General features: G+C 36.2%; 1 protein-coding gene across 4 annotated transcripts in view; it reads right to left on the bottom strand.

Annotated features, from left to right (window-relative positions):
* The window catches only part of GBE1 (1,4-alpha-glucan branching enzyme 1), a 273,155-nt gene that overhangs the window by 155,121 nt on the left and 96,251 nt on the right, over positions 1-21,783 (bottom strand). For all 4 annotated transcript variants that reach the window (XR_004437152.1, XR_004437151.1, XM_033211601.1 and 1 more), the window contains exons 4-6: positions 6,531-6,656; positions 5,595-5,730; positions 2,804-2,894 (exon numbers count right to left, since the gene is read on the bottom strand). Coding sequence is in view for 2 of the 4 variants with exons in the window: in XM_033211601.1 (XP_033067492.1) it covers positions 2,804-2,894; positions 5,595-5,730; positions 6,531-6,656 (353 nt within the window). In the remaining 2 variants the exon portion in view is untranslated. The remainder of the gene's footprint in view (positions 1-2,803; positions 2,895-5,594; positions 5,731-6,530; positions 6,657-21,783) is intronic.

The raw sequence follows: 21,783 nt of genomic DNA, 5'->3' as shown, positions 1-21,783 counted from the left end.
ACTTGTGTAAAATTTTGACGTTATAGTCATCCATGGCATCAACTTTGCCCTTTAAATAGTCACCCTTGCCTTCAATTGTTTACTGTCTCTCTTCCTCACTAGACTATATACTCCTTGAGGTCAGCAGCTGTTACTATCAGGCTCCTTATGATATGGTACGGTGCTAAGGATATAGCAAGTCTCCTGATAGCCAACTCCACTGAGCAGCAAGAGCTTTCTTTTTAAACTACAAATAAGATCATGTCACCTACTTAAAAATCATACTTGTGCTCCCATTGATCCCAGAGTGAAAACCATTGTCCTGATCATGGCCTACTGCACCATCTACTGGCTCTTTCCAATAATGTTAATTATCTTATGACACTCTCCCACACCCTCTTTTTATTCCAGCCACCTATCCATTTTCATACTCATTGAACAACATGGTCAATAATAAACAGCCTTAAAGATTTTTCATTCAGCCATTCACTCATTCCTTCATTCATTCCTTTATTTGTTTGCCAAATACTTACTAAAGTTATCTACCATGTGCCATGACATTTTCTGTTCTGGAGATACACTAGTGAAAAAAATAAACACCACTGACCATATGGAATTTACATTCCCACTGGGAGACAACAAACAAGCAAAATACATAGAATGTCAGATAACAGTAAGTGTCCTAAAGAAAACAAAGAAAAGCCACTGGTGGGAAGGGAAGGTTTGCTATTTTAAAGAGGGTCATAAGTTAAAACTCATGGAAAAGGCAATATTTGAGCAAGAAAAAAAGTAAGAAGCAGGGCATAAGAATATCTAAGGGTAAGAGCATTCAGACAGAAAGGAACAGCAGGTGCAGGGCACTGGGGTAGGGATGAGCCAAGAGCATTTGAAAAAAAGCAAACAGGTTACTGTAACTGGAATGATCAAGAAAGAAAAGAGGTGAGCTCTAAGAGTCAGCCAAGAAGCACATCAAATGAGGCCTTGGGGACCAGTGTAAGGGCTTTTGCTTTTATTCTGAACAAGACAGGGACTTATTAGGGGTTCTGAGCAAGACAGCAACATGATCTGACTTTAATTTTTAAATGATTACTCTGGCCACCAGGCAGAAAAATTGACCATAATTGGTAGACCAAAGGTAAGAGAAGGGGAAAGAGAGCATGAGAAAACAGAGTGACCAGTCAAAGAGCTATTGAAACAATCCAGGTAAAAGATAACCACAAGTTGGACATGGCTGGTGGTAGTGGGGGCAGTTGAAGCAGCCAGATTTGGGATCTATTTTGAAGTGACAGATGGCTAGATTTTATCATAGCTGGCGTGTAGGGAGGAACAGAAAGGGGCAAGTCAAGTATAATGCCAAGATTTTGGGCTTGAACAACTAGAAGATGAAAATGTCATTTACTGCAGTAGAGAAGATGGCAGGGGGAGGAACTTTGAAGTTAAGATCAGAAATTTAATTTTGGACACATGAAGTTTGATATAAGTATTAGATACCCCAACATCCAATATATACTTTCTGAAGTTCATAACATAGGTCAGAGAGACATAAGTTTGGGAGTTAACATATAGCATATATTTAAGCTACAAAACTGGATGAGACTTGATGAGATCCTCCCATGTATTTCATGCAGATGAAGAAGAGAATGGAATTGAGTACTGAGTTCCATTATTTAATGGTCCAATATATAATGGTCATAAAGATAAAGAGGAAGGAGCAAAGGGAATTAACAGTAAGCAAGAAGTGAGGTGGGAAAAGCAACAACAGGAGGTTAAGCTATTCTGGAAGCCAGAGAAAGAAAAAGGTTTCAAGAAGGTGAGAGTAACCAGCTGTGCCAAGAGGTGCTGACAGTTGAAGTAAGTTAAGAATTGCCCATTGTCCTCAACAATGTGAAGGTCACTAATACCCTTGACAAAAGCAACTGCAGTGAAGAGGCAGACAGCATACCTGGAGGGGGCTCAAGAAAGAACTGGAGTGGAGGATTTAGAGACAGTATTATAGATAACTTATTCAGGGAGAACTAATATAAAGAGAAACAGGTAAAAGAACCAGTATCTTTTTTCTATGCCTAGAATGTCACCTATTTATGCCCTCTTCACCCCTCTCCCCAGTTAACTCTTAGCTGTGTTTTAGATCTCACTTGCAGTATTTGTTCTGATCTATTCTAAACTGATCAGACTTCTGATTATAGCTCCCTGTCATTTTCATGTTAGCTTTTATTACAGTTAAAAAATAATAATCTGTATGAATGATGATGGGAGCAATGTCTATATGCCATATGTCATAAACTCCACAACACTGAGAGTGTTGGACTTCTTCAGTCTGTGGTCATTTAGATCAGCACCTCGTTAACTGCATAGAAGCCCGTGGTGTCTTCCCTGTCCAGAGAACCATATTCCATCCATTTCCGCCTGGAGGGAAGGGCAGTCTTTCTGTGAGTAGTAGTTGTCCTACCAAGGGCCTCTTCAATGACCTTCCTAGATGAGTCAGTCTCTTTCAGGAAAACGACGTGCTCTCTCACAAGAATGGCTTTCATAGGACAGGATTTTCTGACTAAACCTTGGGCCTCCAAATATGTGACAATTTCAGCAGGTAACTGGACATTCTATATCACAAATCATCCCACGAACAGCAACATAAAATCAAGGACAATTTCTAAGGCTGGATGGGAAGAGAGTGTATGGCCTTAGTAAAAGAAAACGTTCAGTTTCTATTAACTCTGTTAACCTTAAAATGTTACAGAATGTTATATAAAATGTAAAATTTCATTTTGTTTATTTAAATTATTTGCTCAAAATAAAAATGAACATAATGAGTCTTTGATTTTACCTTGAAGCTGCAAAGAAGCTCGTGATTTGGTAACCAAAGCTGGCATAGTAAGCATGCTCCATGATTGCCATCAACTGAATGCAGTTGTATCCTATGTAAGGCAATGGTCAAATATAAATTAAAAGTCACATTTAAAAAAAAAGTAATGGGGAAAAAAAGCATCCTCATTCCAAATACATTAAAATTTACAATCTAGAAGCTTTGATCGTCTTGAAAAGTTCTACTACTTTAACATTTTTTGTTTGACCTTCTAACAACATTGGATAGTCTCTTAGAGCTGTATTCTGACTAGCTATTTGATATACCTTCATTTTAACAAGCAATAAATAATATGCAAACTTGCTTAATTTGGTTTCAGCATATTAAAGATGGCAATCTCTATATGCTAAACATCAGTTACATTTGTAATATTCACATTGAAGATTATGAAACCTAAATAAAAAAAACCAATTGCATGACATATACTTTTTATTTTGACTCTTTCTATTTATTTCTATATATTTCAGTCCTTTTTACCATATAGCATAAGAAATAGCACCAAACCCACATTTTTCAGAAGTAGCTTTTTTTTTCTTTTTCTTTTTTTTTTTTTTTTTTTTGAGATGGAGTCTCGCTTTGTCGCCCAGGCTGCAGTGCACTGGCATGATCTTGGCTCACTGAAACTTCCACCTGCCAAGTTCTCCTGCCAGGCAATTCTCCTGCCTCAGCCTCCCGAGTGGCTGGGACTACAGGTGCATGCCACCATGCCTGGCTAATTTTTTTGTGTTTTTAGTAGAGATGGGGTTTCACCATGCTGGCCAGGCTGGTCTCGAACTCCTGACCTCAGGTGACGCACCGCCTCGACCTCCCAAAGTGCTGGGATTACAGGCATGAGCTACCCACAAGGTAGCTTTCATGCAATTAGCATTAATGCTTCTACTTTCCACTATATAACTTGCACCTATAAAATTATTTCCAAGTGCAAATATGCATGTATGTGCACAAAAACACATCACCTTACTTTCTCCATCTGGGTATGTTTTGCTCTAACAGTAAATAAAGTGACTCAAAAAAGTAGATATTGTGTTTTAAAAATACATAACATTAAAAAAATTCTAATATTTTTAAATATAAGCAAGTAATTAGGGGAAAAAGTATTGGTCTTAAAAAAGCTAAGAAAAATAGGTTTTTCTTCTTGAAGTATAATTTGGTAAAATGATCAAATATGATTTAATTACTTTGGAAGTTACAGTTCTGTAACATACATAGAAAATATTCTTATTCTGCTCTCAAAGTCCAATTCATACAAGCTTTATAATTTTCTTAAGGTTTATATAAGTTCATTTTTAATGGCAGTTCATTTAAATATGCAACTATACTTGTAAATGTACTTATAAACAAAGGTATCAGATTAGTTTCATTCTTCTGGGTTGGTATCTTGTATCAAGCACAAATTTATAGTTTTATTCTTTTTTTTTTTTTTTTTTTTTTGAGACGGAGTCTCGCTCTGTCGCCAGGGCTGGAGTGCAGTGGCCGGATCTCAGCTCACTGCAAGCTCCGCCTCCCGGGTTCCCGCCATTCTCCTGCCTCAGCCTCCCGAGTAGCTGGGACTACAGGCGCCGCCACCTCGCCCGGCTAGTTTTTTTTTTGTATTTTTTTAGTAGAGACGGGGTTTCACAGTGTTAGCCAGGATGGTCTCGATCTCCTGACCTCGTGATCCGCCCGTCTCGGCCTCCCAAAGTGCTGGGATTACAGGCTTGAGCCACCGCGCCCGGCCTATTCTTAATTTTAATGGCATTAATCATTCCTGTATTCACTTTTATTCCAGGTACTAGGCTAGGGAATTCAGACACAAAGATGAGTAAGAGAATCCTTGTGCCGCTGAATGTTCTGCAAGAACTGGGTCATAAGCAATTTATTACTCCATAATACAAAAGAATATCTCAAATATAATAATTTAGCATAATATCTATTAATTACAATTAATACTAAATATTCTATATATTTAATTAATTTTGGTTTCTGGAACCTGACTTTACCATCACAGATAATCCATACATAACTGAAAACTTTAACCATGGCTTACAAACCTTTCTTCTAGCCAAAATTTGGACTCCCTAGCAGAAGTAGTATAATTAAATGTGCTTTATCTTCCTGCCTAGCCACTGAAGCAGGTGTTAAATATACTGTCAAATTATTTTAAATAGCATTACCTATAAAAACAACAGATTTAAAACACACTGAATCAATAATTCAGCAATATATTATTCACTCTCCTGCTTGTTATGAAGACATGATCTGTGCCAGTACAGTTCAATATATGAATATCTAGCAAAATGTGTCTCACATAGATATTCTATAAATGTTTGTTAAATAAGTCATCCAGGCAGGGGCTATATAAAATAACTCCGATACAAAATGAGCTCCAGGCACATTACAAATACAAGATTGTTTTCCTTAACAGACTAAAATGAACAGGCTATAATCAATGATCACTTAAATTGATAAACTTTTCCTCCAGTAAGAAAGTAATTATGCTTACATATTTATCTATAATTTTGGAAGTCATCCGTTCACATTACTTAAAATTGAAATTGGAATAATATCTTTAATTTTTATGCTCTATCTTATTCCATTTCTCCTTTCTATGCTATCACTATTACAGGGCAATTTGAGAAGCCTAAAATAAAATGTATTTCTATTACATATTTAATCTCCTAACACAAAAAAGAGACACTTGTAATTAGCTTTTCTAATAAGAGAACAGACTCATTAAAATTTTATCTGAATAAAAATCACAGTTATTACTTACCAAGGTCTTTGATTCTTGGTAGTACATTGCACGTAAAATGTTTATAAGAAGCTACTTTTCCTTCATGGGAAGAAATTCCCACATGAGATTCATAAATTCTTAGACTTCGTGGCTTCTTTGGTCTGGAATGCTTAAACTACAGAATATAAATTACATACAGAATTAAACCAGGAATTCAGGTATGACACTACCTGATTAAGTATATTTTTAAAAAGTGGTGAATATACTTAAACACTTGGAACTATTCTCACATATAAAAGGCACCGGCTACACTCACTAAATTTTATTTTAGGAAAAAGTCCTTATAGTCCTGTTAGTGGACCTATTTTAAAAGATAAATCATGTAATAACTTATGCCTTATCATTGAGTAAAGATTTTTTTTTTGAGCTTAGGCCTCAGAGAAAATGTAAGATCCATGAAATACAGACGTAATTATCTAATGCAAAGTATATATCAACAAACTCCAATGATTTAAAGGACAGAAAGTGAGTTCAAACATACACAGAACACTTGTCAATAATATGGCGGTAAAAATTACCCTAGTTAATACATTCATGAGATGGTCTTCCCTATTCCATGTTTCTAAGGACAATTCAAACCCATGACACTGAGAAATCACTAGTCTCTGATAAATCAGAAATTGTAGTTAAACAAAAAACAAAAAACACAGTATCCCTTACAGATTAGTATAAAGCAATTTAGTATTCTGTTTTCCTTAACCTCAAAAACAGACTACACAAAAACTAGCTTCTATATGTTATTGGCTACAGAAGACAGACTGATACACGCACAGTGTAAGAGGAATACTGTGATGTGAAATACTCAACTGTCAGTGAGGAGAAGCATTGAACATTACTATAAAAGTTATAAAAGTAAAAATTAACTTTCCTAGAAGTATTGGAACAATAATTTATTTAAAGATTTGTTGTTCTCACTTCATATGAGTGTTCTGGATCCCAGTGTAGCCAATCATAATTCACATTAGCGCCTTCACGGACCACATACTTCGCCCACGGTGAAATACGATACAAGGTCTCTCCGCTTTTACTAGTAATAACTACCTAAAAAGAGAATGAGATGTTATTGCTTTAAAATACGTCCAGAACTCTGATAATACATAATGGTTTAGGAGCACTGCTACAAGTAGGAGAGGATGAATGATCTTCAGAATCTAGACCACCATACAGATGTGTGCTTCAGGAACATAATTCTATCAATGTTGGTTTTCTCATCTGCTGTTACTATATCATCCTTAAAGTAACTTCCAGCGTGAACGTTTTATGGCTTTCTGGCAATTTCCACCACTGCAAACTAGCCATGAGAGTGCTTACTTAAACGAACAGTAGATACTAAAAAGACAAGAATATTATTTGGAAGCTTCTGTCAATAAATCAATCAATGAGAGAAAATCATCTTACTCCATTAAAAAAAGGAATTAGTGAGTTATATAACCATCTATTTTGTTTCCTTTCTATAGCAACTAATGAAAACATGTTCAGGAAGCTTAAGAAGAAGAACAGGTTTGATTAACACTTACAAAGTGCACACACAGACACATACAAATATTTTCCACACCTTCTCAACTTCTTTTACCTCCTATTTGCTGTATTCTTTACCATACAAAACCAAGCATTAGCTCCTTTAATCATCCGTTCACATATTTGCCAACAATACCACTACTGTTTTTGATAAAAAACAAACAATAAAATTTATTTTTTTACTGAATCTACTATTAAGACTTAGAACGAAATAAATGATTTTGAATTTATCCAGCCATATAAATGGAACTTCCAAATGATTGAAATGGTAGCTTTTTGTTTATTTATTTATTTATTTATTTATTTATTTTTTGAGACGGGGTCTCACTCTTGTCACCCAGGTGGAGTACAGTGGTATGATCACAGCTCACTGCAGCCTCGACCTCACAGGCTCAGGTGATCCTCCCACTTCGGCCTATCGAGGAACTGGGACTACAGGCATGTGCCACCATGCTCAGCTAATTTTGCGGGGGCTGGGATATTTTGTGTAGAAATGGGGTTTCTCTGTGTTGTCCAGGCTGGTCTTGAACTCCTGGGCTCAAGTGATCCTCCTGTCTCAGCCTCCCAAAGTGCTGAGATCACAGGCATGAGCCCATGCACCAGGCCGAAATTGTAGCTTTTACACGAAGTTGTCTTTTTTACTAAACTTTCTAAAAGGAGGTAGAATATCATTTTTAAAATCCAGATTAAAAGCTATATGATGCCCTCATCATTGAGGAGAACGTACTCTTCAGTCTCCTCTAACAGACAAAAGCTTAATTACTCACAATTCTCAGTAAGTAAATATTTGTATAATGCTTTATAGTTTGTAAAGACTTTTACATTCTTATCTCACTTGATTCCAGAAAATCTTTGTGACCCAAATATTAAGTGAGATTATGTAAACTGCCAAAAGTCCCAAAATAACCAAGTGGCAGAGCCAAAAGCTCAACACAGAGCTTCTAATATTCACTTCTCTTCTCTGAACAGGCTTTCACAGCACTTCCTTCAGATGCCAAAAAAATAATAAATTATGGCTTACAATGGAGAGGCTGGGTAAGTGGTGAAAGGAATATCTAACTTACATGAACACAATTATTTCTCCTCCATTATGCTTCCCACCTATTAAAGCTAATCATCACCAAGTGTTGCTATTATTCAAGCGATTATCACAAAACATGAAGCAATAAGACCAACCTACTTCTAGATTATTTTAACCTAAAAAAAAAAAAAAAGTCCCTTAACCTACATACCTACATGAATCTGTAGTATAATGTACTACAGTAATATGTTTCAGAAAGGGCCTTCTGCTCACTCATCAACCTAGAACAATGTATGAGGAAACAAAATACTATAAATCAGTTTTCAGTGACTATCACTTTGGCTAATCTATCCATCTATGCTTTCTCTGTTTTGTAAATGGCCTGCAAAAGGCAGATCATAAACTAATAATCGTTTCTGAAGGTGTCTCTAGGCAGAGAAAATACTTGCAATTTTAAGACATTAGAATTTTTACTACAAGCTGAATTTAACTCCCACATCCTTTGGAACACTAATTCCTTCATCTTGCTGTACACAGAAATGTCTCCAGAGGCTAGTGAATGATGGGTGTTGAATGTTGAAAGGAACAGGCCCTGCATGGTTCTCAGAAGCTCTTACATCTTTTGCTGGGTACACCAAGATGGCAAGACCCTGACCATTGTTAATGGCAGCCATTTCTTAGGGCTGTCCTTCTAGCGAGCAACCTTCAAGGACAACATAACGACACCCTTGAAGGCATAGAGCTGCTACAAAAGAAGGGATTCTCCAGGCTCAATATTATCTAGCTATGTTGTGAGCAGCACAATACTATCTAGCCAATGTGTGAGCAGCAGTCATCTGGGTCATACAGTGTCACCCCTACGAGGTTTGAGGGACAAGGGGAGCCAATGAAAAGATGATGTCTACTGTGCCATGAGTAACAAAATAATTTATTTCTGTTCTAGGAGTCCTGGGCCAGAATCGATGGTATGATAACAGGTTAACTTCTAATTTTGTAGGCAGGGTAAAATCAAATCACTGACCTGACAAAGGAGTATTTGCTCATTCAGTGAATAACGTCAATATTTTGTTTCCAAAAGTTCTGTCTTCTCCTACTCTAAGAGTCATTTCTACTAGGGTTGCTTGTTGGAGGGGAGCATTTTAATTTTCCCATTTTCTCCTTCTCTCTTATGAATGGAATTGCACCCAAATGTTAAGTAGAGCAAAACTTTCTACCAGATCCGGAACACTGACCTGTGATTGTTACATAATACATATCTCTACTCTTTAGGCCTCTGAATTTTGCAAGCATTTTTTTTTTTTACAGTAACTTAGGTTTTCCTTACTAGTACACCTGTCTATAGTAGCCATCCCACCTTGCTTTTCACTTTCTGTTCCTAAATTGTTGTAATCTCCATAACTAAACAAGAGTATCATAATAAGTAAATTTAATTTGAGAGACAATGCAGAGAGTAAAGATTACACCCTTTATGCACTAAACTTTGCTCACAAAATTCTTTAGGTGAGGGGGAGGGTACATCCTGCATCTGTGTTATGCTCCAATGAGTTCGAATTCCAGTCAGAAAAATTTTTAGAGAAAACTTTAAGTCATTTAACTCACAACCTCAAAATGTCAGCATGCTATGGAGCAAATTGAAAGAAAGAGTTGGCTTGATTGATCTTTCAACAACAAGTCTAGTAGCTAATGTTTAAAAGAGTTCACTTGATACTGTCAAATGGGAGGTCTGATACACCGCTAGTGTGAGCATAAAGCAGTATAAAATTTCTGAACAGCAATTTGACAATCTGCATCAAAAGCTCAGAAAAATTAATTCCAGGTCAGTTACAGTGGCTTACACCTACAATCCCAGAACTTTGGGAGGCTAAGATGGGAGGATCACTTGAGGTCAGGAATTTGAGACCAGCCTGGGCAACATAAGGAGACCTGGTCTCTACAAAATATTAATGAAAAATAAAATTAAATTAAATTAATTTAAATTAAACTGGCATGATGATGCATGCATACAGTCCTCGTTAATTAGGAGGGTGAGATGAGAGGATCGCTTGAGCCAAAGAGTTCAAGGGTACAGTGAACTATGATCACGGCACTGCACTCCAGCCTGGATAACAGAGAAAGATCCTGTCTATAAATAAATAAGTAAATAAATAAATAAAGTTAAAGAAAAAAGTAACTTCAATGAATCAGCAATACTAATTATAAAAGCTTGCCCCATGGAAACAATCAGAGATGTGCCCAAAAAAAACTATGTCTTTGTCTATTAGTCTTAGTGCTACTTCTATTAGCAAAGAAAGAGTGACTGAATAATGTATAGTTGTTAAAAAATATATACTATTTAAGCATATTAAAGACTGTAGAAGAAAATGTAAATGCACAAAAGCTCACAGTCTAAAGTATTTTAAAAGATATAAAAATATCAGTAAGGTTAAATATGGGTAAGGGGATTGTGAGTAGTTTTTATTTTCTAGCTATATGTTTTGATATTATCACTTCATTTACTGGTATAGATTCTAGATTCCAAAAATATCAGCGGCTTAGTAAGGATTACAGATATCTGAATCATGTAATCACACATACATCTGCAGAGTGTGCTCCTCCTTAGGGTGTACCTCTTGTGTACCTTAAGTATATTAACACATTAAGAAATACAACCTAACAAAATATATCAAATTACTTGAAAGAAATATAATAATGAAAATAATACCATAATAATACCAAATAATACCATAATAATCTTTTTTAATGAGCCAAATTATTTATTTGACTTATAGGAGGTTATCATCAAAAGACATTACTGGATTACAAAAGTAATTTAATACAAGAAACTTCTAACTCTGCAAAAGTCAAATTAACTTAGTGAATGGTTTAAAGTCAAATTTTATTTAGAACATGTCATTTAAAACTCAAATACACAATATAAAAAACAGTGAATGATGAAGACAAAAAAGTGTGTGTGTGTGTGTGTGTGTGTGTGTGTGTATTCATTCATGCTTGGAATATATTTTAAAATGCTTCTTGCAAAAAACAAATTTTCCATGTACTGGAAAATTACTGAGATAATATGTTCCTTAGGTGGCCAACAATTTTATATAAAAATATCAGATGTGTTCAGCTGGTTAGAAGTAAGTGTTAGCATACTCTGAAAGATGGTAATGAATGTAGCTTTAGGTTTCATGAAGGAAAGTGTAGCAGGCTAACAGAAAAGGCACAGTTACTGAATCACATAATTCAAATTGCCCCAATTATACTACAAACATCTCCTAATGTTGTGAGGAGAAGCTTTTCTTTAAAAAATTTTTGCTTAAAGCAGAGTGAAAATATATATATATTAATCAAGATAACTATCTGATAGGCTACAGGTCAAAGTGAATTATCAAACAAGTGATTTCTAATTTATAGAAAAATACTACTTCCACTTTTTTATTTGACTTTTAAAATTTCAGCTTTATTGAGTTATAATAAACAAAAATCATGTATATTCAAGGTGTAAAACAATGTTTTGATATATGTACACATAAACCCAACATATTTTAACAACATGTATATGTTTCCACCAATCAGATGAGATGATGGTCACAGAGTGCAGGCCCCCTCATTTCCCAGCTGTTAATCCTTTAGTAGCTGTGTTGTCTTGAGTTCTGGAAGTTCTGTAAGAAACATGAGGGTGGTAGGAGTAGTACTAACAAAGTCCCTGAGCGGTACCTATATATCAAATATTAAAATATTTTTATTTTAATAAGTATAGCCATACCAGTGTACAATGCTAATCATCAGTATTCTGTGTGCATATGTATGTATATGTGTATTTACAATGAGACTGAAACACACACAGAAACAGGAATATACAGGCATACATACATATTATAATTAATTTTTTTTTTTGAGATGAAGTCTCGCTCTGCCACCCAGGCTGGACTGCAATGGCACAATCCCGGTTCACTGTAACCTCCACTTCCCGGGTTCAAGTGATTATCTTGCTGTAGCTGGCATTTATAGCCACATGCCACCAGGTTTGGCTAATTGTTATTCTTAGTAGAGAAAGGGTTTCACCATGTTGGCCAGGCTTATCTTGAACAACTGACCTCAGGTGATCTGCTCACTTCAGCCTTCAAAAGTACTGGGATTACAGGCACGAGCAATTGCGCCCAGCCTATAATTACTTTTTAAGTAATTTATAGAAGAGGGTGGAAGGAACATAAAAAAGAAAAAAGTAGTCAAAAATGTGTAATTAAGTAGAAAAGTACGTGATATTCCAGAGGAAAATCTAACAATTCTACCAATGACCTGAATCCCAAAGAAATAAATGTGTGGGGTTTTTTTTGTTTTTTTGTTTTTTGAGATGGAGTTTCACTCTTGTCACCCAGGCCAGAGTGCAATGGTGCCATCTTGGCTCACTGCAACCTCTGCCTCACGGGTTCAAGCAATTCTCCTGCCTCAGGCTCCTGAGTAGCTGGAATAACAGGCACCCGCCACCATGGCCAGATAATTTTTAGTAGAGACAGGGTTTCACCATGTTGGCCAGGCTGGTGTTGAACTCCTGACCTCAGGTGATCCACCCGCCTCGACCTCCCAAAGTGCTGGCATTACAGGGATGAGCCACCACACCTGGCCAAATGTGTGTTTTATTAAAAATATATATCACAAATATATAGTATAAACATTATTTTTAAATGCATAGAATTTGTAATCACTAAAACTTTAAAATAACTTAATATAATTTAAAGTAAAGCTCATGAATTTCATTGTAACCGAATTAATCTTTTACTACTTATCCTTGTTTTGTTTTGTTTAAAACAGGACCTATTTGTATAAATTCTATTCACAGTTCTGCTTGTTATTTCTGCTGAGCCAATTTAACATTCATTAAGCTTCTGTGAAGGCTGTATGGGAAAGAATCTCTTTGCCACTGTGCGAGGCTGAAAACGGCCTCCCAAAAGATATCCACATCCTACGCCATGAATCTGTGAATGCTGCCTTCTGTGACAAAAGAAGGCCTTCGCAGATGCGATTAAAGTACGTATCTGGAAATGGAGAGATTCTTACTCCATTTCCAGATTCTGCAGGGGAGCAATCACAGAAGGAGATTTTACATATAGAAGAGGAGAAGACAATGTGGCCCGAGAGGGAGAGAGTGGAGTGACGCGGATACTAGCAAAGGAATGCCAGCCCCTACCAGAAGCTGAAAATGTCATGGAACAGATTCTCCCTGAGAACCTCCAGAGGGACAATGGCCCTGCCAACAACTTGATTTCAGCCTGGTGATACTGATTTTTAACATCTGGACTTCACAGTTATGACAGAACGCATTTACATTATTTAAAGCCAACATATTTATGCAGTAGCCTTAGGAAACTAATACACCCAATAAGGGAAAAATTGGAAACAATAATTTTTCTATGAATAAAATGGAAATACAGTTAAACGTAGTTGAAATTTGTCAGTATTGGAAAGAGTTAAAAGATATAAGTTATCTTCATGAATAGTCTAAATAATACATTTGTCTTGTGTTCATTTCCTACTCCCGAAAAGTAGACAAATATGTACTAATACATTACAGTGACCTTCACTAAACAAGGTAAGTCTCCTTGACGATTCCCAGGTAAAGCAAACTCCTTCAAACTAAACATTGCTGAGTTCCAGACTTGATAAAAGAGCTTTTAAAAAAAAAAAAAAAAAAAAAAATATGAATTGTGGTCAGGTGTATGGCTCACGCTTGTAATCAAAGCAATTTGGGAGGTCAAGGCAGGTGGATCAGCTGAGGTCAGGAGTTCAAGACCAGCTGATCCATATGGAGAAATCCCATCTCTACTAAAAACACAAAAATTAGCCAGGCGTGGTAGCAGGCACCTGTAGTTCCAGCTACTTGGGAGGCTGAAACAGGAGAATTGCTTGAACCTGGCAGGCAGAGGTTCCAGTGAGCCAAGATCACGCCACTGCGCTCCATCCTGGGCAACAGAATGAGATTCCATCTCAAAAAAAAAAAAAAAGTAACTTTGTAATACACAGTTTTTATACCTAACCTTATTCCAACGTAAGTACTTTCAAAGATTAGACAAAAACAATCACTGCATACGTGATGTAAATGAAGGCTCTAAATTTACCATATGGAAAAGCAAAGGGAATATTTTTTTCTACCTGACGTATTTGCTTCATTAAACAGAGATGAAACTATTTAAGTAAACAGATAATCAGTGAACAAAAAAATATACTTATTGAAAAAATTGCATTCTGAATTTCCTAATTAGGAAGATGAAAATCGGAAACCCTCTTCATAGTAACTGCTAGTTCATTGTGAACTTTGAGTTTATATTTCTATTAATGGAGAATTAAAGACATCACTAAAATTATCAAGGTAGTTTTCTAATAAATAATAGACCTTGATATATAAAGGACCAATTCCTGGGTGAATTTTTCTAAAATCATATTAGTTGATTGCTAAGATTATATAAATGAGGGTAATATTTAGGCTATAAATGACATTATATATTATTTATAATGACATTATATATAAATAACATTATATATTAAGCCTGCTATGGGTACCAAATAAACATAACTGTTTTCTTGAAATTATTTTAATTTTCCATTAATTTTATCTGGATACTAAACTTCATATATTTTAGAAATCTCTTTCTTTGCCTCATAATTTAGTTCATAGTTTTCAATTAGTCAAATAAACTTATACAAGACATATGCATATAAAATCATCCTTGTGAGGCTCTTTACATCTACAACATTCAGGAATTGAGAGAGGTGGATAGAGAGAGATGAAATGATCAGATTAAGCCCCTGAGCTCTTATGTTATGCAAGACTGGACACTACACAGGAGAAAAGAAGATATCCTTGCTAGTAGCTTAACTAAAAAAGGATCGAAATTAGTTGAACTTCTAAAGCAATAACCTATAGATAAAATTTCATTAGCTCCCATTGTTTTAGATTTCTTATTTTAAAACATGCCATCACAATGTATTATTTTTCTTCAATAAAAAACAAGAAACCTTTCCAAGGCTGAATCCATAGCAACAGCTTGAATAGGATAGTTAAAGGATTTCTCTAACAAAAATAAAAACTTACTAATCATAATTTTAAAACTTCATTAAAGGAAAAGACTGAGCATATTAGCTATGAAAAAGAAATCTGTAATGTGATACAAATGAGTGTCAGATCAATTTATACGAAACTTTGGGATAGCAGACACCAGTGCACAGAACAAAAACAGACTATTTTTGAGGTATAATACACATAGCTTCTTTGTCCCTGACAACACCAATTAAAGAATTAAAAATATATTACAAACTCATTTCTGTAATACTTACACATGGGAAAGTAGAAATTGCAGAATATTGTGAAAGTAAATAAAGATCAGTAGTCACTTCTAAAAGCAGGCCCTGACTTAGAACAATTTAGAGAGACAGAAGTTTCTGCACCTATAAAAAGGAGTATTATCCCCCAAGGTTTATATCCTAGTTCCCCTATCTTCTAGCCTAGTTAAGGAGTATTACAATTGTAATATGTTTTTCTTTCTCTGCTTTTCTACTGAGACAAATCTTTAAAGAAATAAAGAAACAACTAAGTAGGACTGATAAAGTGCTTGCGTCATTTCAAGTACATTACCTGAACAAAAACCTTACAAAGTGAGGTCGCTACAAAAAGACAAAGTCCAAAGGGATTATTCGAGATTTAGGAACCAGGCATTGAAAACGATATCCCTGAACAAGTGAGAATAACCACTCCTAAGTGAAAAGAAAAGGAACAATGCTGAGATGTTATAATCATGTAAAGATTGATTAGGTGTCTTAGACTAGAAAACGAATGAATTACACATGATACAAAAATATGGGATTTAAACATCCAAGATATTGAAAGATCAATATCGTAATAAAAGAAAAAAGCTATGAAAAGGGGAAAAAATCAGTGAGTTTTCATTACTGAAAAAGTGTGCTTCAAAGAGACTCATCCGTGTGCAGTGAAGGCTAGAATTCTATTAAGTAAACAGAGTTATAATTTGGTATAAAGCCAATAAAAAAAATCTAAGAAGTATTTTCAGAAGTGATAGGATAGGGGAAGCACTATTGTAGGATGAGTTGAAGTTCTTTTAAAACTATTTTATTAAGTATAATTACAAACGTCTATCTGGTGATAAATTCAATCATTTGAAGAAAAGAATATGATTCCCAAGCAATCATTCTTTTTTATTTATTTTTTATTTTTTTGAGATAGTCTCAGTCTGTCACCCAGGCTGGAGTGCAGGGGTGTGATCTTGGCTCACTGCAACCTCCGCCTCCCAGGTTCAAGGGATTCTTCTGCCTCAGCCTCCCAAGTAGCTGGGACTACAGGTGCATGTCACCACACCCAGCTAATTTGTGTGTGTGTGTGTGTGTGTGTGTGTTTTTTAGTAGAGATGGGGTTTCACCATATTGGCAGGTTGGTCTCGAACTCCTGACCTCGTAATCTGCCTGCCTCGGCCTCCCAAAATGCTGGATTACAGGCATGAGCCACCGCGCCCACCCCTAAGCAATCATTCTAAGTGCCACTGCAATTAAGTAAAATACACAGCATGGAGGAAAAAAAAGAAATAACCCCTAAAAGAAATCTAGAGAAATTCCAAAGATTACACACAGAATACATAATTCTAAAAACTATAGGATCTTTTAAGAAAACATACAATTATGTATTTAATAAACATTAAGACTATTACATCCAAGAATATAGTTAATGACTATTAAATAAACAGTTAAGGATGAGATGAATTCCTCTTGAATCTTTAAATATTCTTTACAAATTAAGGTCTCACAGGTTGGAACACTATCATTCTTTTCTCTCCTTTCTTCTACAAAATATCTGTCTTTTGCAAGGTATAGGTGATATTAGAGGAAAAAGAACTGGAAATATGTATGTACAATGATGAAAGTAAATACAACCATAAAGAAATAAGAAAGTGATGAAATAGTTTGTATAATGGGAAAGAGATAACGACTACCAGCAGCACTAGATATGCATTTGGATAATTTCTTGTCAATTGATTTTCTTTTTAATAGCATTCCAGTAGGTTATAAAAGATGGTCAAGAATTGGAGTGACCTTTAGATAAAGGACTCAGGCACTAGAGGTGGAAACAGTGATGATGGGAAGAAACAGTGGTAAATAATAGGGTTCTACACAATAAACCTTTTTACTTTCATCCTTCCTTGTTCAGGTATATCTAAATCTTTAAACATAAATGCCCCTATCTTGTGTAGATAAAGCAAAGGCACAAGGCAGCAAACTTGAGCTTGATCTCTAAGTGTGATAACCTCTCTGGAAAAGTAGAGAAAACTACTGAATAAACTAGTGAATATAATTCAGTCAATAAAGCACAGGCCTGGGAATTACTCACCTGACCAAAGAGTGAGGCATGGGGAATATTCATAAGATGAGACGCAGTGACCTATGGCTGACTGTTAAAAAAAATTGTATGTTCATGAAAAGATATAATTTTCCATTTGAGTACTAGTCATGTGGGGAAATGTAATAATGCTACTGACATATTAGGATGGATAAAGATGAACATACTGAAGTGTAAAACATACACACACACATGAAACCACACACTTTAAATTGAAGAAAGTTAAACATTAATTTTGACATTTAACATAAACTTAACTGTGGTATTCAATAAAAGAACCCAGCTTAAATGTAAATGTTTAAATCATGAATGAGATTGTATAGTGTGCACTTTGTCAGGAGAAAATGGTTATTTCCTGTAGGTATACCTTTATTCATTATTGTTTGAAGGCATACTTGGCCAAGGTGCAAATACTTTTATTAAATATAACCAAAAATAATGCCCAACTAAACAGTCACAAACTGTAATTTTCTTCCTTTTTCTGGCACGGCAATAAAAGATCACATACTAAACAAAAGCTCTCTTGAAAAAAAATTGGATGCTTACATAATTTAGAAGAAAAAAGCATGAAACACTTTTAAAAAAAAAGTATTCTTAAAGAAAAATGTGAGAAAGTGCTCAATTTTCCAGACTTTATAATCATATTTAAAATATACTATGCACACATTGAAGGAAGAAAGAAAAAAAGTTGATAAAATACAACATATTTCACAGCACATAGATACAAGGAAAATAAGTTTGCTAATACATTTAAAGTATCCATGGAATCAACGTTTACATTAAGGGATCAATCAGGAAACAGAACTTTATGGACAGTGTAATTTTTTAGATAATCGTGATTCATTTGTACAAGCATTAAATAAAATAGAGAAAACGAATGCTTTTTATAATTACTTTTCTAAAATGTCTCCCATAACCACCTGTGGCATTAAACACTTGTTAAGATTGATTTGTATACTCTGACATGCCTGGAATACAAACATTTCCCCCTTAATTCAGTAAGAAAGTATTAGGCTTTTACATGTATCTTTGACAGCAGTTTTCAACCTGAAAAGCAGTAGTAACTCCTGAGGAAGACCTGAAAGATGCCTGAGCCTGATTTCTAACCACTGCCACCATCCTACCAGTTGCTCTTGATTCAGATTTTGGGATCTGCAGTCTAGGGCTTCAGGAGATAAAAGCTAGACCTGAGAAGGTAAAAGACAGTAGCTACAAGTACCAGTGTTCCAGTAATAAAATGATAGATCTGTATTTAAAAATATAATAATAAATTATCATAGAGGTTTGAAAACATCAGGTTACAGGGAATATATTTCCTAAAACCCTGGTAATAATACTTTTGCAAATCATAAATATTTTGCAATAAAATTTGTCTCAATCTCTGCTTTGCATTTTAAATGTATTTCTTATGTTTTAACAAAAATTTACAATTATATTTAATCCTTCATTGCCTAATCTTCCTACTAATTTACTTATTGTATTACTTTTATTTATTTATTTTTTAGACGAAGTTTCACTTATTGCCCAGGCTGGAGTGCAATGGCGGGATCTCAGCTCACCACAACCTCCACCTCCCGGGTTCACGCGATTCTCCTGCCTCAGCCTCCTGAGTAGCTGGGATTACAGACATGCCCCACCACACCGGGCTAATTTTTGTATTTTTATAGAGACAGGATTTCTCTATGTTTGTCAGGCTGATCTCGAACTCCCCACCTCAGGTGATCCACCTGCCTCAGCTTCTCAAAGTGCTGGGATTAGACGTGTGAGCCACTGCACCCGGCCCTTTCTACTAATTTATTATTCTCAAAAAATAAAATTTAAATATCTTTATCAATTTAAGTTAATCACATTTAAATCACTGAAGGCTTCCATGCTGGCTCAGAATTTATCCATTTGTGGTCCTGAGCATCCCTATGATTGTCCTTAAACTCACATCATTTACTTATGAGAAAGTTTCCACTATACTTGGGAATGCCATCAGAAAAGAGCCTGGTAAATTTACTCAAGCTTCTGATCTTACCCTGTTGTTCTAACCCATTAACTTTTTTTTTTTAATTTCGCAATTTCCATACTATGGAGCTGATAAGTGAGTGCTAGGAAGGGAAAAGTATGGTCCCTTTAAACAATACAGACGAGGGAAAGGAAGTGCTGGGTAGAGAAAGGTGGGTCCCTGGCTAGGGCTCCACCCCCACGGACCTAGGTGAGGATGAGCACTCCTGCCTTCCAGCCCATTCCAGGTTTTCCAATACCACCCTGACCCGCCACGAACCATCATGGGCATATAAAAACCCAGGACCCAACGGGCAGACACACAGGTGGCCAGACGTCGAGAGGACCACATCAGCATAAGCAGGTGGAACCCAGGAGGACGTGGAGGGGGCATGCCAGCTGCAGGGCACCCTAACAGACACCAGCATGCCCACAAGTCATATACTGAGGGACAAGGCGGAGTTTGGCCCGGGCAATCTGAGGACAGCCAGAGCCACTGAGGGGCCCAACTCCAGGGGAAAACCATTTCCGTACTAGCTCCCCCATCAGCGGAGAGCTACTTCCACTCCATAAAACCTTGCACTCATTCTCCAAGTCCAAATGTGATCTGATTCTTCCAGTACACCAAGACAAGAACACAGGACACAGAAAACCCTCTGTCCTTGTGACAAGGTAGAGGGTCTAACTGAGCTGGTTAACACAAGCTGCCTATAGACAGCAAACTAAAAACACATGGTAGCACACGCCCACTGGGGCTTCATGAGCTGTAAACATCCACCCCTAGCCACTGCCGCGGGGTTGGAGCCCCACAGCCTGCCCCTCTGTGAGTTCCCATAGAGGTTTGAGCAGCGGGGCACTGAAGGAGTGAGCCACACCCTCATCGCACACCCTGTGAGGGGGACAAGGGAACCTTTCCCATTTCAATGTCACCGCTAATTAGTTCATGACACTAATCATTTCTGTTTGTACCTTCCCACACATAATTATGTGCACATTCGGAATCAGCTTTTTCATGAGAAATAATCATAAAAAGGAGCTGTGCATGGAAAAAAAAATTTTCTCTGTGCATTTGATTTCAAAATTCAAATTTTAAAATGTATTTTTTTATAAACAGTTTATTACAGTTATCATGCAAAAAGAAACAGAGGTTGGCAATACCTAGGATCACTCGGGGCAGAGAGGTTGAAGAGGAGGGGGGATCTGCATTTCAACTAAGATGAGAAGCAGTACTCTTTTTTTTTTTTTTTTTTTTTTTTGAGACGGAGTCTCGCTCTGTCTCCCGGGCTGGAGTGTGGAGTGCAGTGGCCGGATCTCAGCTCACTGCAAGCTCCGCCTCCCGGGTTTACGCCATTCTCCTGCCTCAGCCTCCCGAGTAGCTGGGACTACACACGCCCGCCACCTCGCCCGGCTAGTTTTTTTTTGTATTTTTTTAAGTAGAGACGGGGTTTCACCGTGTTAGCCAGGATGGTCTCGATCTCCTGACCTCGTGATCCGCCCATCTCGGCCTCCCAAAAGCAGTACTCTTTTTATGAAAAATAAGAACATAATTTGACTTAACTTAGGACATCATTTCAGAAGAACACAACACATCTGGAATATCAGAAACTTTGGAATCAAAGTAAGTGTTAGAAAAGAAGTGGAATAAGGTTCACATGAGCAAAAGCTGAAGGCAGAACCTGGACTGAAGCCATAAAGAATGGTAAGGAAATGGCAGAGCCTGGAAAATTAAATGGCAAAAGCAGAAAACTTGAATGTGTCAAAAAAAAAAAAAAAAAACAAAAACAAAAACTGCCAGCACTACAAAGACAAATAGTACAGGTATGTCCAAACCTGAGAGCATCTGGGCCTAAAATGCCTATTTTGAAAAGAAAAAGAAAACCAACAAAATTTCTTCAGATGTTAAAATTATTTTTATGTAATAACTCATTATTAATTTTAAAATGAGTTCATGTCTCAGGATCAAGTGGAAAGAGCTCCTGCTCAGCTGAGAACAATGTGTTCATGAGATTGCTTCTAGTTCTATTCACATGAACAGATATTTGCAAAAATCAGCCACTGTAATTACCAGTGCAAAACATTACAGATTATTATTTCATTATTATTATCACTTCTAACCTCTCAACATGACTGTAAATGTGACTTCTTAAGTCAACGACATAGAATTAATTGGCAATCACAAACTAACTATATTTAGCATAATGATAGAGTAAACCCTGTTTAATATAAATATGCAAATGTCAACATTATTGTTATTTACA

The sequence above is a fragment of the Trachypithecus francoisi genome, unplaced genomic scaffold (assembly GCF_009764315.1).
Source record: "Trachypithecus francoisi isolate TF-2019V2 unplaced genomic scaffold, Tfra_2.0 Lachesis_group0, whole genome shotgun sequence".
Lineage (NCBI taxonomy): Eukaryota > Metazoa > Chordata > Mammalia > Primates > Cercopithecidae > Trachypithecus > Trachypithecus francoisi.
This window is presented reverse-complemented; position numbering and strand designations above follow the sequence as displayed.